This window comes from Apteryx rowi, unplaced genomic scaffold (assembly GCF_003343035.1).
Source record: "Apteryx rowi isolate R43461 unplaced genomic scaffold, aptRow1 scaffold_352, whole genome shotgun sequence".
Lineage (NCBI taxonomy): Eukaryota > Metazoa > Chordata > Aves > Apterygiformes > Apterygidae > Apteryx > Apteryx rowi.
In genome coordinates this window covers 631,948-649,353 of record NW_020449997.1, presented here as the reverse complement: position 1 = coordinate 649,353, position 17,406 = coordinate 631,948, and the positions used below count along the sequence as shown (strand labels likewise).

The 17,406-nt window shown below is 39.3% G+C and overlaps 1 protein-coding gene across 1 annotated transcript in view; it reads right to left on the bottom strand.

The window, feature by feature from the left end:
• The window catches only part of KLHL14 (kelch like family member 14), a 60,049-nt gene that overhangs the window by 41,401 nt on the left and 1,242 nt on the right, over positions 1-17,406 (bottom strand). The window contains exons 2-4 of the mRNA XM_026072830.1: positions 10,855-10,963; positions 8,953-9,049; positions 1,908-2,029 (exon numbers count right to left, since the gene is read on the bottom strand). Of these exons, the coding sequence (XP_025928615.1) occupies positions 1,908-2,029; positions 8,953-9,049; positions 10,855-10,963 (328 nt within the window). The remainder of the gene's footprint in view (positions 1-1,907; positions 2,030-8,952; positions 9,050-10,854; positions 10,964-17,406) is intronic.

The following is a 17,406-nucleotide window of genomic DNA, read 5'->3' as shown; positions in this document are numbered from 1 at the left end:
TTGACACTTGTCATCTTAGTCAACACTGGGACAGATCCAGGGACTTTTAGGACTTGCAGCACTGAGCATCAAGTGCTTGAACATGAGCTAGCTAGGACTGTAACAGATGCATTATCTTTTAATCACAGCACAGAAGGTAACATGCATTAACCAGAAGTGAAAAGAGAGTTTTTGTTTACTATTTGTTCCAGGAGAAACAGAAAAGACTGCATTCTTTTCATAAAATTAGGCAAAATTATTCACAAACATTTCTCAACATTTGAAGCAATAACATACAAGATGGTGGTGTTGTTCAAGTACTAGCTATGAATTCAGATCTGTATTTTAACCACAACATTTAGGTGCCCAGGAAACTGGGTCTAGTTTCCCACAAACTTGGAGATAGCATCACAATGTAAATAACCAGGAACTGAATAAATGTAATTCTTACAAAATCTTACATATCTACAGGTATAAGTAATTCAAAATAAAGTTATTTCTTTAATTTAGTGGAGGGCTCAGATCTTGAAGCAAGAGTTCTAATTCTCCTACCTATCACAGTGAGGCATTGGATTATACATAACAAATTAAAAAAAACCAGAATGCTCCTGTCTTACATAATATCATTGAGTTTTCACTGACTTATCATCTTTAGAATTTTCTTAAAAGTAACATACAGAGGAGAATATTGTCGTATTTCATGATGCTGAAAAATGTCAAGTGTAGTGTGTCCCCTAGCATGGATGTTGTAGGCTTTTCAAATGTACAGTTCACAAGCCCTTTTAAAATTGCCAGCTTTACCCAATGCCATCAACTATTACTTAGAGTACCTATATCTACGCAGTCTTTATGTTGCAGCAGTTTAAGAGAAGTTCTTAAGTTTTCCAAGAAGCCAATTTGCAAAAGCATTATTTCAAGTCCTGCATCATAGCAGTCTTTCTTTTTTTTAATTTTGCTTCATCCTAACCTGTGAATATAATACTAGCTTGGGTGCATCCCATTTGGCTTTGGATAAGAGATGAAGAACAGAATTCTGTAAAAGGTATTTTATCGGGAAAAAAAGCAGGTCTGTTAGGAAATCCAGGTTTTACCAGTTGTCCAGTTTTAGAAGTATGGCTTTGATTTATGGATCAGAATTGCTCATTTATTATTTTATCTATACTGCTTTGGGCAATTTTGACAGTTAAAATTTAGTTTTATTGACCAATGCAGCCAGTTTAGCCACAAGGGGACTAATGCACACACAGCCTGCTGCACTCAGGAAGCTGTGATTTGATTCCATGACCAAGTTAGACTGGGAATCGTAACCAATATAACAATAATTCCAAATCTCAATGCTCGAGGCAAAATACTTACTCTAAAACACAATCAACCCTTAAAAGAAGGTGGGAAATAATTTTGTGAGAGAAGCCTCCATGCACTGTTTACTGTAGCTGATGTATTCCACCAATGCCTGTGTCAGCAATGAACGCAGAGGAGTACAGAGAAAACCTTTCTTTAATGATTATGGACAACAGATAAAGCTGGAAGAGGGAGGTGAAAATGCAAAGGAGAATCAAAGGTGTAATCTAAGTCCTATGGCTTACCGGGGATCTGACTCTGAGAAAACTGTCTCAAGCATTGCCTTCTTTTTTTCTAAACCAGATTATATTCATATACACATAAATATGCATGTATTCATGTCACAGTATAAAAGACTTACAAGTTTACTTAAAAAAACTTGCTGGAATGATTTTAAGCCAGTGTTAATTTAGGCCTATCCTATTATAAAATTAGCATCTTCTGCAATCTCAATTTATTGCTCCATTGTGAAGCCCCTTGTGATACATAAACAAATCTCTGAAGAGAAACAAATCAATAAAGTGTCTAATTTGATTAACCATGTTTTTAAATTCATCAAGACAACTGTACAAAAACAAACCACTTACTTGTCAGTATTTTCCACGTCTTCTTTTCATCATCATAATACTGAACCAAATTGCTGGGTAGCCGGTCAGGTCCAGGAGGCAATCCTCCAACCAGTAACAGCATTTTCTTATTGGAACGAATTCTTCACCCAAAACAAGAGGAAAGATGAACAACCACATTACTGAAGAGTATTTTTAGTGGCAACAAAATCATAACCATCAAAAGAATGTTCACTGCTTGCAGTTTTCTATTTCATTTTTTGTGTTTCTTTCCCCAATCATGTCTCAACAATTTTTTGAACCAAGCAGAAAAATGATCAGAAAAGCTGCATATCTCTCTACTCATGGAATAATAAGCTTCCTTTATGCAATTTATTAGAGGTTCATTCTAGAACGACCTTTTTCTTATATTATCCCTTTAAATCATCACTCTTTACAGCTGAATACACATGAAATGCTCTGGAGTTGTACTAAGGTTAAGCATTAAAGTTGCATGTCAAAAATCGTATTAGTCAAAATCATTATTATAAGCCATTCTACACTCAAAGAACCTTGAAAAAATTAAGGTTATGCAGAGAGTTTGTGAGCCAACTCTTTAATCACACACTGAACTTCAGATATATAGTTTAGTACAATTAGCAGCACTGGGCTAATGGTTATGGGTTAAATGCTACTTACAAGCACTTTTGTTTGTTTAATTTAGTCCAGACTCTTGCTTTCACTCTTCCCCCTTCATTCCTCCCCTCCTCTTTGCTCTCCCCCTGTGCACCACTGGCTATAGTAACACCAATTGGTAAAAATGAGACTGTGATGTTGTTGTGAGCCTCCCCAGAGTGGAGCCCTGCCAATGCTTGCCACTGATCCAGCGGCATGAACTTGCTCAACTGTGCAAAGTCACTCTAATTCTCTCCCTCTGTTTTTCTACCTTCTCCCCCAGGGGGCAACCACTGAAAGGAGTGACTACCCACCCATCAAGAGCTGGCAATTCGTTGCTATTAACCGTGACCATGATTCCCAATCTGCCTGGCAGTTCCTAAGAACAGGACTGCAATGTCTCATATGCAATAAAAGCGGTTATCTGCACCCTGGCCTCCAACACTCTACCTGATGAATGGATGATTCCTTTGCAACATTAAGGGATTTAGCACAATTGTAAGCAAAAAGAGGAGGGGACGCCCCAGACCCCCAGATGAGTCCTGATGCTTTAATAGTCACTTCACATATAATTGAACTTTCATCAGCTGTACTAAGCTGGAGAGTGGTAACACTGAAACAAAGGTCTACAGCCAAAATGTTTCTGCTAAGTATGATGGTGATGTAGCCTGGAAAAAATGCATTGATGTGAATGTGCAGGGGGACCATGCATTTGACAGAAAGCACTCTTGCCAAAAAGCAATATTTCCCCACTAAAAATAGCAGCACTGTAGCACTCTGTATGTCATTAGCATATGTGTGTGGCAAAGAAAGGCACAGAACGCCATTAATCAAACCCCATCACCAGAGTTGCATGTGGCAGGGTAAAATCTCTGCCAGGTGCTCCAACCTCAGTAATGCACTCCAGCAGAGGGAGCATCATCCCCGAGGCACACCAACCATTGCCACCAATGATTACCTTGCAAGCGTACTGGTGATGCACTAATTCACCCTTGTACCAGGACTGCACTCCCTTCTTCAGAAGATTGCACAAAGTGAAATAAGTTGCACTATTTTTCAGTTGTCTTTATATATACACTACCCAAAATGCACTTAATTCAGGAAGGGAGCACACAGCTGACACACGGCACTTAGGAATAAAACCTTTCAAATGGCTACGCAGAAGACAACTACAGGTTGCAGATACTGCAAAATAAGACAACATCTATCACAAGGATGGCTGGGGAATTCTCTGGCAGCTGGCCTTGTTTGTTTTCAGATGAATTTAGGGCTCAGGGAAGGTCCTGAACTGCGAGCACAGGAAATGGAAACCCTCGCTTTAGGGGCAGGAGCTGAACAGCATGGGCAGCAGCACTGCACTACGCTGCCACGCTGCCTCACCGCCGGGCTTCGCTCCTGGCTTGGCAGGAGCCCCTGCAATCATTAGGGCTTTCTGCCAATCCAGCCTTTGACCTCGACACACAACCTCCTACTTACTGTCAGATGCTGACTGTTACCTGCCCAGCAGACTATATCTGTATGCGATATCGGGAACTGTCTCATGATCACTGTCATGTCAGCACTGACTCAACGCAGTGAGACCAAGCTCTGGGGAAAGCTTTCATAAACGTTGCCAGTGTCCTGAAACGTTCAGTCTCCCCAGTAAAGTTTTTAATGAGAGAACATTTGATAAAAACTATGCAACACAGGAGTATGACAAACTATTTTTGGTACAAGTTAGGGATGACTGCACATGTAACAAGTGGCAGAGCAAACCAGAGCCATAAGTCAGTTATGCATGGCCATCCCTAACAATAGAGAATAAATTGTTTATTCCAACCCTCTTGTGTTGTATGTTATATCACAATCAACTCCCTGTGTATTGTAAAATYCAGAATGCCCTTGCAAGGTTTAGTTGATAAAGGAGTTTATTTTGATTTTCATCTTTCATCTGTGAAACTCCCTTCTAACTCCAAAGCACTGTGAAAAACCAATGAATGGCCAAGGCTCAATAGTTAAGGTGAAGAATGAAATGTCAGATGTAACTCCGAGTTTCCAGACTTCGGCAGTTGCAACTATCTTTAACAATACTTTTTCAGCTAAACAATCTGAGAATCTACTATATCTTCAAAAGGAGTGACACGGCTATACAGGAATGTTTAAAAATATATATATATTTTTTAAATGCTTAAAATGGGAAGTAATATGAACAGAAGCCCTTAAKAAAAATCTAATATGAATGTAATAGCCAGCATAGTCTCTATCAAAAGCACAGGGAACTGTCAAATAACTAACAAGCTGTGGGTTGTTTTACTCAAAGATACATAGAACTTAACTAATTTATATTGAGAGCTCTTCTGGTGAATTAAGTAAAGATAACGCAGTGATTAAAGATATGCATGTTTTAAACCAATGTGGTTTTTTTGGAGACAATTCTGCTTTTTAAGTTTTGGAGTGACTCCCTACATTTTAGGTTTTGAAAAAAATTCTCAACTCTATTAGAATACACTATATCTGTGTTTCACATTGCACTGAGCAGTGCTGCTAAAAACATTAACTTGCATATACGTACTAAAATATGAAAGACATGGAAATGATTGCTGTTTATATGCAGAAGCCCTTTTCAAATATTAATAAAAATGTGATTCAATGAAACACTATGATAAAAGCAGGATCTAAAAAAATGTGTAATATCTTAGCAAGATAAAGTTTCTCCCCTTTTGGCATTATTGCATATTTGCTATTTAGATAACTCAGGATTACCATCTGAAACACTTTACCTTATAGCTGAAACACTCTCTTTCCATAGTCCTTATTTCACTGTGTAATATGTACTATTCAGTTACATCGTGGTTCACAGTATCCCTAGCAAGACTATTATGATCATCCTGTATTCAATTAAGAGTAGCAGGTGCCAGTCAGGGAAGGCTAACATAATGTTAACCATGAACAGGCAGGCTGATGTCACAGCCAAAAGCTGAGACAAACTTATGAATGACTTGTCCTGAAAGCATTTTCTTGTACTTAGACTCCAAAACTCTAGTTCCCTTTGATATACATATATTAGTCTGCACACACTTCCCAGTTTCTAAAAAAGGTTTTAAAACACTTAATTCACCTTAATTAAGTCCCTGGGCTCCTCATGTGGTGTGAAATGTATTTTGTCTAATTACAAGACTGTAAGCCAAAGTATATTTTAAGGTCAACATTTTCAAACTTTCATGGTTTGATTTAGGCACACAAACCCAGGTATTTGAAAACTCATGCAAGTGGCTTTCTTTTCAGAGATGTTGAATACCCATCAACATACTTAAATTCTACCAACTTCAACAGTAGCAGTAAATGTGCATCAGCTCTAAGAATCAGGTCACTTATTTCAAAGTCCAAACAAACTGTGCATTAACTGAACACTGGGCAAAATGCTGAGCACAATTTTCACATTATTCTACAAAGAAAGGACAGTAACAGAACTTAAGACTCCCGAGGTCCACCTCTACCCAAAACTCTTCTGCAACCCTGATAACCTCAGGTTACGGGAAACCACATTAATGTGAAATTTTCTTCCTGTGGATTATTTTTCTTTATTAACGTAGCCATCAATCTTGCACTGCTGGGTTTTCCTCATCTGGGCAGTTAGTAGAAGTTCATTCTACCAGGCAAGGCAAGAAAACAAGCCCCACAAACAACAGATTTGCTCCAGACTCCTTCAGTTTTTTTAAATGATGCAGTAAAGCTCCCTTCTCTGAGTTAGTGAATGCATAGAGAAGAGAACAGAATAAAACAAGAAAATGGCAATCCTGTAGCTCTTAACACATTGTGTAGTGTTAGATATCAGAAAGAAAAAACTTATCTTTGACACAAAGGTGGTTATGGCAATCAGTGAAAAAAAAAATGAAGGAAGACTCTTTAACTACATTTTCCTCTTAACTCAGGGCTATAATAAACCCAAATATCTAGATCATTCATTCCGTTTTAACTTAGGCTGTCACCTTGGCTTGAGTATGGAGCGAGCCAGGGGCTTTTCAGACCATGAAACTCACTCCTGCTTGAGCTCTGTCCATATAYGCAGCAGAGCCAAACTGAACTTAAGATGTTTGTCTCACCGAATTCAGGCTCAAACACAACAGCCAAAAGCCAAAGCCAAGCCCAGATGCAGCAAAAGTACATGAACGTGTGGTGAATTTTATGTATACGGATAAAACCCACAAAGTCAAAGGATTTGAGAAACTGGAGTATATACTGGCCAATATATTGTGATACTGTCAAAACAATAAGTAGCAAAAATCATAGAAAAGGTGAGTTGTATTAATTAGCAGCAGAAACAAAGCATTACTTTAGAATTCAACCTCAACATAATAAGCAAAGAAATAAATACACTGTCTTGACTGCCGTTTTTTGTTGGTTAACCCTGAAGAAATAATTTAATCTTCAAAAACCAGGACAGTCCTTAGCAATCCTTTTTCACCAAAAGTGCATCTGAAGGAATGTTGTGCAAACCAGTGTCCAACAGAAACAGAATGGAGAAGCTGGTTGTTACCTGCAGATCTGAGCTGACGATGCAGACATCCATTTGCCCATGATTGAAGAAACTGTTTTCCCATCACACAGCATGTTATGAGATCTTTGGGAATCACCTTCACAAGTCCTGGATAGGCAATCCAGTGCAATAAAGGTGTCATAGGAAAACTGCTTATTTCAATGGATTTTAGCTTCCACAGGTGACTTCAGAGATAGCCATAATCAGCAACACATGTTTAATAGAAAATATCATAATCCAGGGTTTAACTGTGAATTTGGCAAAAGCCATAAGATACAATGTAAATTTCATTTTGGACATAAAAAATTTGTGAGGCTTTATTATCACTTAAGTGAATTAATGAACATTGCTATTTATAGGTGAATAGACATCCAGAATCTCCTCACAATCCCATAAAACAGCCAGGGGAAGGACCTAAACTTGCATAGCAATCAGATCAAGTCCTACAGATACAGAGTGCTGCTGGAACTCTGACCCACCAGGAATATTCTTCTTCTTAAGGGCAAAATTCTTTCCTGAAAGAATATCTAAATTTTGTCAAAACTGAATATATAAATTCTGTCAAAACCTAAAGCATGCTACGGATTATCTACGTCTCTTGCAAATTCTGACCAAGAAATGACTTGGTTCTTAGGTTCAAAATAGTTCAAAAATACAATGAATATAGAAGTGCTTCTTTATGAATGCATTTCTTTTTCTAACTCTTCTAAGGGTGCTATCACTGAAGACATACCAGACAGAATGTGAATAAACTTTCTACTAATATTAATAATGTACCTGAAAAGCAGTCTTACCATTCACTTTAGTAACATGAAGCTTCTCATTTTCATCTTTTCATTCTCTTTATAAGCATGCTTAACAGAACTCCCAGAATAAATGTTTTCATTGCAGCAGAGCTCACAGTAGCATTCACTAAACAGGTTCAGTGATGTCCAAGACACAGCTGTTTTCCTAGTCATTTCCTGTGTTGCGTAACCAGAGGAAAGCCCTGCTGATTTTCTGATAGACTAAAGGTTGGGAGCCTAAATACTAAGTTGTGGGAATGATGTGCTGTGGGCATCTACTCAAGCATTTTTCACTTGTGTCCAAAGTGCATTTTACTTATTGCACTTTAAAATGCACTTTTGTGCATTTTATTTATTTAACAAACACATGCATTAGAAAAAAGGAAAGTAACTGGTTGCTTCAGAAGCAATTTCTCCCCTTTGTCTCTATCTAAAAAGCAAAAGTTTAAGGGTAAGTGAATCAATCTGATGTATTTTGTCCAATAGGCCGCACTTTACATGTTGCAAGGTTACTGGTTAAGCTTTTAAAGTTTCCTTTAAATGCCTTTATTTCTATAGCGGCCAAGCAATTTTCCATTCCCTGTATTAAAATGACTGGTAGTGTGTTTGGTACTGTGTATACCTGATTTTTGTTTGTGAATCCAGTCCCACTGCTGTTACTAATTTAGAATCGTCCCTAAGTAAATCCTGAAGAGTTAGGGTATTTTTTTAGCTGGAAGATATTTAAAGTGAGTATCCCTTCAGTTCAGGATAAGATCCTCTGAACTAACAGATAGTAGAAGAGTGGCCAACTATCCCAGAAGAGTGATATCTATCATCAGTGTTTCTTTGGGAGGAACACGCAGTAATGTCCTTTTCATCATTGTCTCGCTGCATTACCAGCTTATTCCTCATGCTGACAGGAGATTGGTACCACTTCTTCAGAAAGACTCTCAGTAGCTTTCCTATATGGAAGCTTGCCAAGGTCGCTGTATCTGTACATGAAACCGCTGTTCCCTATAGCTGGAGACAGGCTTTAATAGATGCTTTCTTTGTCCGCGTGACATCATGAAGAGTCAGCCGAGCTTATCTTCCCRAATCTCTCCTTTCTCAAAGGTACCGCTCTTCTTACGTCACAACTACGCCGCAAGCAACTTCTTTTTCCAGAAGTTTGTTAGGAATCATAGTTCCTGCACTGCTGTCGCAGACCTCATTGCTTTCTGTACTTCCTGTAATGATGATATCCGCAAAACAGATCATCTGAGCACAAGTCTTTCTAAATTCATTGAGATCTGAGCGCTAAAGATAACCTTACTAACAACTCAGTGAATGCATGAAGCATTGTAAGGGATTTGAATGAAAGGAATTTTACTAGTAGAGCTTATTTTGGTAAATGAGTCACAAAACCTCCCGTGTCATGCATCTTATTAGAAGAACTTGTTTTCCATATTGTTGGCAATTCTGTAAAATCTTGAAGAAATCCCCTTGGTCCTGAATAATTTTTAAAATAAAACTGAAGAAAATATTTAATTTTTTTTTTCCTTTCCCACCTCCTCCTTTTTTTCTTCTTTTGACATAAGTGGACATGGAAATGTTTATAGAATGTGGTCAAATCTGCATTTTTCTCATAGAAAATTTCAACCAACTCTTTTTATTGTCATTGTAGACTGAAAAGTCAGAAAGCTCCTTTCTTGCTTGATTATATTTTGGATGAATATGACTATAGGAGGTCTCTGCATCAGAGGCTGTGTCCTCCCCAGCTGAGTCTCCTTTTCATCAGGGAGCTGAAGAGAAGAAACAGAATTTGCTGCTGCCTCATATAAACTATGACTTGTTACTTTTTGCACTGGCTTTTTTTCTGAAAGGAGGCAGCAGCGAGGGGAAGACAGGAAGAACCAACTGTGGCATCAACTTCTATTTTCTTCCAGCTTCACTGCAAACAGCCTGTTTCCGTTGAACTTGGCAGCTGAGAGTATTTGCTCAAAGTTCATTGTCTGCTTTCCAAGAATACAGCAAAAAGTGTTGACTAGTAACAGTACTAGGCATGACAGTCTTTAAAGAAAATTTCAGGAAGCCAACAAATATGAAAATTGATGCCAGGAGGTATTTAATAATGGATTTCAGGTTCCCATATTCTGTAAGTTCTTTAGCTGGTAATTTGCTAAACCCTATAATACCAGGCAGGATCTGTTTCAACAAAATCAGCTGTAGAAAGAGATGTTTACAGAGCCGTTGAGTCCAACCCAAAACTTTTATTCAGGATATACTTTGCAAAAGGATAATGATAGCCTTTCCTAGGTATGAAACTGCTTTGATTTGTAAAAAAACACAGAATCTTGGCTGCTTTTCCTAAGAGTTGTCTAAATAGATAAAATGGTATTTTTTTTACAGACCATGAGGAATTTTTCCATAACGTGAGTTTAACAGAACCAATGCTTTTTTTTCCCAGAAAATTATTTTCTGTTAATTTTATGTTCTTTGTTCTCCTTGGTCCCCCCCCACACACCTCCCCAGAAGGCTCACTGTACTCTCTCTTGAGTACAGTAATTGCACTGAGGCAGCTCTGTTCCTTTTAGCGGTCAGTAATTACACACTCAGAACCTCTGATTTCCTCCTCTCTGAGGAAGAACTACAGTGACTCAAGGCCGCAGCAGGTCCTCAAAAGTCCAAACACAGCAGGGGTCTGCAGGACCCTCTCCTCTACACCTCTGCTCTCCATGGGAGGGGGATGAACATCACAGAAAGAGAGAACGGAAAAGCCACAGATAGGACACGCAGACAGCTGTGTGCGATGCAGCATTTGTAAAAGGTGCTCCCTCAGTATAAATCACTTTGTTCCATAGGGAGCTTCTTTATTTAGGAGGCTCTACACTATCCGTGAGCCAAGAGCTCCCTGACACGATAATCTGGGATTGCGTTGCCAAAGTGGGCAAGCATAGCACAAGAGCTTATGGGAGACAGCTCCATGCCTTTTGGGACTCGCAGGATTTGTAAATGAGCTGCACAGACTGTTGCAGAAGGTGGAAAGAGGCACCTTTGCTGAAGTATGGCATTTGAGGACATTCACATTCTCTCAGGCATTTTGCCCTGAGTTTGAGTGGTTTAACTAGATTGTCTTTTTCTAAATTGATTTCATTTTTCCTCTAGAACAAGAGGTGTTGGAATATAGTTAGGAATTACGCTCTTAGAAAAAGAGCTTAGAAATGCAGATTACATCTGCACATGTGTGTATATCTGTGCATAGAAAGGGACAAGGGTGCAAATACCACCCTGCACTGCAGCCTTCTACACAAGTACCAGGTGTATGTTTTCCATCTTCTACTACTCTGCCTTTGGGGTTCTGGCAGGTGAATTTGGATAAATGCAGCCTGTGCCTCCATTTCTGAACCCCCTACCCCCACCCTTGCCAGAAGCAAAAGCAGGCCCCACTCCTGTAGGACAAGGAGGAGGAGAAGGACCAGCTTGGCTTGCTGCGGCAGTCAGAGGGTGAAGAAGCTGCTTCTCATTGAGCAGAGAGGCTGGGAGCAGAGACCAGCAGTGAAGTGGAGAGCCTGGAGGAGGGCAATTAGGAGAAGGGACAGGGTAGGAGGAGGGGAAGCTCAGGTAGGACACATCTGGGGRAGACTTGATCTGGTGGACTGGGGCAGAGTGGGCAGAGTGGTACGGAAGCAACAAGGGGCCCATGAAGGAGAGACTGGTAAGGAAAAGCAAGTAATTTGGGTGTTCAAAAGGCTTTGAAGCAGGGGGATTTGAGAAAATGAATTCTGCAGCAAGGGAGGGCAGGAGATGGGGTAGAAGCTGGAGAAATGGGGACTATGTGCTGCCTAGAGACATAAATTCGGAGGGGCTGAGGGTTAACAAAGGAGAACCACCCCAGCTAGGTACCTCTGAGAGGGACCCCAGCTGGCAGGAGAAGGAGAATACCTGCACATAATAACCTGGCACCTTCTTCTTTGTCTATCTGCAGCTGTTAGAAAGACAGTTGCCCATAAAAGAGACCATTAAAACACTCCTTATAAATTATGTTTCTCGTAATGGGTACTATAACTGGGCTGGGAAACTGGCTATCACCAATGCCACACCTTTCTCAAGTATTTCACCATTCAGGACAGTTGTGTCTTTAAGTAGACTCTGAAGGACAGTCTTGACCCCCAGCAGTCATCTTAAGACAAGAGTGCCCCCTCTGACAGTTATCTGAGTTCTCTTTCTCCCTCCCTCCCCAATATTTAAGCACTGACACTTCAGCACCAGCCTGTCTCTACAGGCAAATGAATGCACATAAGGCAAGTAAGGCAAGTAGGTGAGACTAACTAGGATTAAACTGACTACAGTTCTGTGGTTCACTTCCCTCTAATGTGTCAGTCTCCATCCTGCAGCTCAGCTGAGAGAGTCCTGGCATGGGTACAATTCACCGATATTAATTCAGGTGCACAAGACCTGCTCCCAAGCCCACTGAAACAAACCGGAGGCTCACATTCACTTCATCCAAATGTTAACAATTCATCAAGGTATGACTTTTATCCAGACGTTAGTTTTGGATCTGAAATATTTCTCACTTGCAGTAAACCACGGGTATAAATACTACTTACAAATCCAAACACTGGATTTGGGATCACAAAGGAACAGTCAGGTGGCTAGCTGCTACAACACATGACAATGTAATTCAGTGAAAAACAAGCAAAATGTTTTTGCAGCCACCAGTCCTCCTCCCCAGAGATCCTGTGAAAACCTTAGAAGAAAAATAAGTCAAACTGAACTGTAGTTTGCCAAATTTGTGGACAAATACAGCATATTGGGAAGGAAATTATTTAATTGCCAAGACATGTAACCAGTTTCTTCAAATTTTTAATCTACTCAGTAATAAAATAAAACAGACTTCCACATAAGTGCTGGGGTCTCGCACTGTTCGTGACTTTACATTTGCACTCTTCATCAAGTTACCACCCTCCTACCATGTGAAAGCCGGTCACATCACCTGTCACTGCTTAACATTACTGCAAACGACAACAAATTAAGCAGCACAACAGTCCGCAGGAAGCCCTGTCCCCACTGAAAGTAAAGCAGTCCCTCCGCCCCCAAGTTAGCTTCAGCAGGACCAGCATTCGCATGTCTAGTCTCCCTCTAAGGTCTGTTAGTCCAGGGAACAAAAGTACAAGAACGCACAGACCCAGCTGCAGTGCAGGACTGGGCTGAATCCCGTAAATAGACAGCATGGTCAGACTTCGCCTTCTTGCTGCTCTGTCTTTTTATTTTCCTCCTCGCTCTTTCACTCTTTAATTCTGTATTTCCTGCCTACGACTTTTCCCACCTCAGGTCAGTTGGTTGATCCCCATCCATTTTTCCTCCCCCACATCTGAAATAGCTTTTCCAGAAACTGAAATACTTAGCTGTCACTGACAGAGAAGCTGTTTTTGCCAAGAATTAGTTTTTTCTTTTGTTTCATTCACTCTCTTCTTTTTATCTGCCTGTTTTTCTTTGTTTGTCTATTCTCCTCTTTGGTATTCTTTCATTCTTTCTCTCGCCTCCCTTCAAAACTGTACTTCTTTCTCTCCTCTTTTCCTTCATTTGTACTTCCTTGCTTCCATTATTTATGCCTTGTCTCTCCCCTGGGGTATCTTATTTCCTTTCTCTTTCTGCATTTTCCTTCTCTCCCAGCTTTACTTTCCTCACTCTCCTCTGCCTTCAGTTGCCTGATTTAGCTGTAGAGCCGTCTACTTGCTGCTGTGCCTTCAAATGCTGAAAGGAGCTTACCAGCCCCAATCCCTAATGATTTCAGTAGGAGTTGCAAGTGCTCTGCAACTGATAAACAACTCCAGGCCGTAACGGACTGCCTCTTCCCACCCTGCGTATCTTACTATGGCTCTCTGAAACACACCTAACTGTAGTTACAAGCAAGTGAAACTGTAAGATCGGCACAATGTATTATGAAAAGGTAACAATCTTTCTGTAAAACATTGATAATAAGCCCTGTACATTTATTTTTTTCTGTAATTCTACTTTTTCTGTCTATAGCTGTATTATCTACTAGCACAAATCAAACGCAATCTACAAACTAAGAGTTTCGTACTAGTGGTATGTTTTTAACCCTTTTCATTGTTGCAAGTCGACATGGAAGCAGTAATAATTCTTACTACCTTGTTCATCTTTAAAAGTCAAATTCTTTCTTAAAATTGTGGAAGTACAATGTGCATTATATCACATATATGAGATTAGTTAATAAAGCACAGAGACGTTTTGATCAACTAAATGCTGTAGTAAAGTCCTGAGAGTCAAAAAAATAACTGGAGGATGAACATTCTTTTTTACTTAAATGCATTTTTTTCCTGAGAATTACAGAAAACGTGAAATAGTTATCTGTATCTCTCAGGGATAGCCAAAATCATTTAAGCCAGAGTTACTGTAATAAGTTCAGGATCACTGTAATGGGCCCAATCCACTCTGTGATGAAAACAACTGGATTTTTTTCTACTGATGTCAAAACTGATTATGCCTCAAGAAGCTTTTACAGCAAAACCAAGGCCTATTTTAGGTGAAAATCACCRAAGCCAGAAAGTTCCAGTGTAAACCTGAAAAAGGGACATCAAAGTCAACAGAATTACTAACTTGCTTAGGGTTAAGCACCTGATTAAAAGCCAGATCAGAGCCGATATACCCCCCTCCCATGCTAAAATCCCCAGTTAAAAAGGGTATGGCGGGGTTCAGAAGTTGGGAATGTTACTCATCACCTTTTTAAAAATGATCATTTAGCTGCTGTACTTCGAAAAATAATTTTACAAAAATGAATGAGGGGGTTCAAGTATTCACCTTCTCTCAGGAATTCCCAGAAAAAAATCTGCTCTCCCTGCAGGTAAAAATCTGTTTTCTCTTTTTTACAGAGTCCTGACAACGCAACACAAAAGTCAAACCACATACCTCTTAGACCAAACATCACTAATACTGCAGGATTTGCATCTGTAAAACAAACTTTATAAATTACTCTGTTCATGCTGCACAGACCAGATTAGGATCCAGAATTGCTTCCCATAGTTACACTAGTCCTCGAACCCTGACAACAGCAGAAACTGGTACTGGTCAGAAAAGCGAGCACATGTTATTTAGAACATAAAGAACAAGTTTAGAAAAGAAAACACTGCCATTTTTACAGTTGTATTTCAGAGCAGAATGACCATACTTTAAGCTTCCTGATATAAACTCATTTTGTTTAAGAAATACAAATAGGTCAAATCCCAGCGTACTCCTAAGTTGTAGTGTGCATATGTGTATACATATGTATGTGCATGTGCTCTTTTTTTTTTTTTAAGTAGCATGCTACAAAAAAAAATTATTAAAAAGCAAAAAAGTTATTGGTAAGTTCTAATACTGAGTGTGATTCTCCTATTTTCTTCAATATGCAGTAAGCAGACGACTATGCCACTGTGCTGCTTATATCTGTCACTAATATGTATTATACTGCTTAAGTGGAACAATTAATCTCTTTCTACAGGTGGTGTGAATCTTCTGTGAATAATGTTTCATAAACCTTTCTTGAAGTTCTAAATTATCAAGGTCACAACTGCTCACAAAACAAGCAATGAAGTTTTAAAGTCCTTCTCTGTTTAACAATTTTTACCTATTTGCACRCTTACATAATTGTCCAGTTACTTTAAAGATTTCCTTTTCCAAACTAGTAACTTGAGAAAGTGTTTGCTAGTATTTTTCCTTAAACTAAAATTTTACTGAATGTCAACCTGTCAAAATCACAGTTTTAGAGAAACTAAGGGGAACAGGCAACACAAGTCTGGAAATCTCTGCTGTTTGGAGTATGTTTCTTTTGTTTCTTCTTTCATGTTTATGAAGACATTTGTATACTTATGCAGTCTGATGAAACCTTAACATGATGAAGACCCAAAGATGGACCTTAGTGACTGTTATAAATTCCCAGGAATAGCATCCAAGACCCAAAATGAAAATAAACCAATTGTATTCTGTATCACAGAGTATTTCAATATCTCCAATGGTTTAACATTTAAATCTCTCTTCTTTAGAAATACACATTACAACTTACTTGAAACGTTTTACCTCTAACTTCGGTGATACCAGAGAACTCAATCAATAGAAGATAGTTATAATACCATCACTAAACATACACTAAAGTTGAGAAGGTGATGGTGTGTTTTCACCTATTACAGCTAAGTCAAGGGTCTCTGAAATATTATTATCTGCACCTATATGCAGACCTATTACAAACAATAAATGTGGTATTTGGAGTCTCCCATAAGCAACTGCATGAGTACAACTTCGATTCTCATCTAGGTCTACTTAAAGCCCAATCCTTTTGTGTACTCTCCTGCTTAAAGTAAAAGACAGCTTCCAGCAGCTGGAGTATCAGATTCTTGCAGCATCCATGACACTTGTAAGAGTTCAGTGGTCAGAACACCACTACATATCCTTCAAATGACATGGACCAGTGAAGCTGGACGGTATCACCGCTGAACCACGCCTGCTGGTATCTCAGCAATCCACCAGGACATGAGCCCCAGCGCGCCCCAGGTGCTGTGTGCAGACTCTTGACTAAGGAAGAGCCGGTGGATTTTGCATTCTGAGAGTCAACAGTTTTGAATAGTGAAATGTAAAGAATACACACCAGCTCTAACAGCAGCATCTCAAAAACACTTCACATTGCACAATGCTTATATTCGTTTTTCATTGTAGGGYTTAGGAGTAAGAAACACTTAGACAGTAAGGCAATAGGTACAACACAAAACACTAACAGAGCTAGCTACCTAGAGATAATAAAAGAAGGCACAGCATTTCTAAAGTTAAATCATCAGGGTCCCTATTACAATTAAGATAAAAAGAATTCTCTGCATTAACACTCACTGAGCATATTATCTGAAATATTAATGTACTATTCTTTCTTGCTGTTAGTCATTAATAATATACACCTATTAGTTAAAAGGCAGAATAATATATTCTAAGTGTGCTTTGATTTTTGCACTGCTGAGTCACCGTATTTGGAGGATGGTATTATCTTTCCATTTTTGAATGAAATGAAGTATAAATGTATTTTAAAGGGAGAAAAATAAATGTCCTCTTCATTTAGGGTATATTTACTATTCATTAAACTATACGCCATGCTTCTAGTTCCTAACACCAACCTCATATTGTCAGTCTTTGACATCATGATTCATTACCTTATTAAATGAAAATAACTGACATGTCATAGATATAAACACTATGAAGTCACAAGTTTTCATGCCCAATACGGACATTATCTGAACACCAGTAATACGAGAATGTGTGTGAATAATAAGATTATTTATAAAAATAATTAAGTAGACTGAGGACTTGGATATTATAGCTTGAAATGCCCTGAAGATGCAACTCCTCATTAAGGAGTAAAAATGGAAAGGAAAAAAAACCCCACGGTTTGCAATAAATAATTAGAACGGGGTTTCAAATCACGGACTTTCCCCCGCACGGTGAAGCCTCCCGTTCGCGCTCCCGCGTTGCGGAGCCGGGGGTCACGGCCAGAGCCGGACGCGCCGCGGCGCTCAGCCCCGACGCCAGTCGCGCCGCCGCCGCCGTCGCCTCCTCCCCGCGCGCC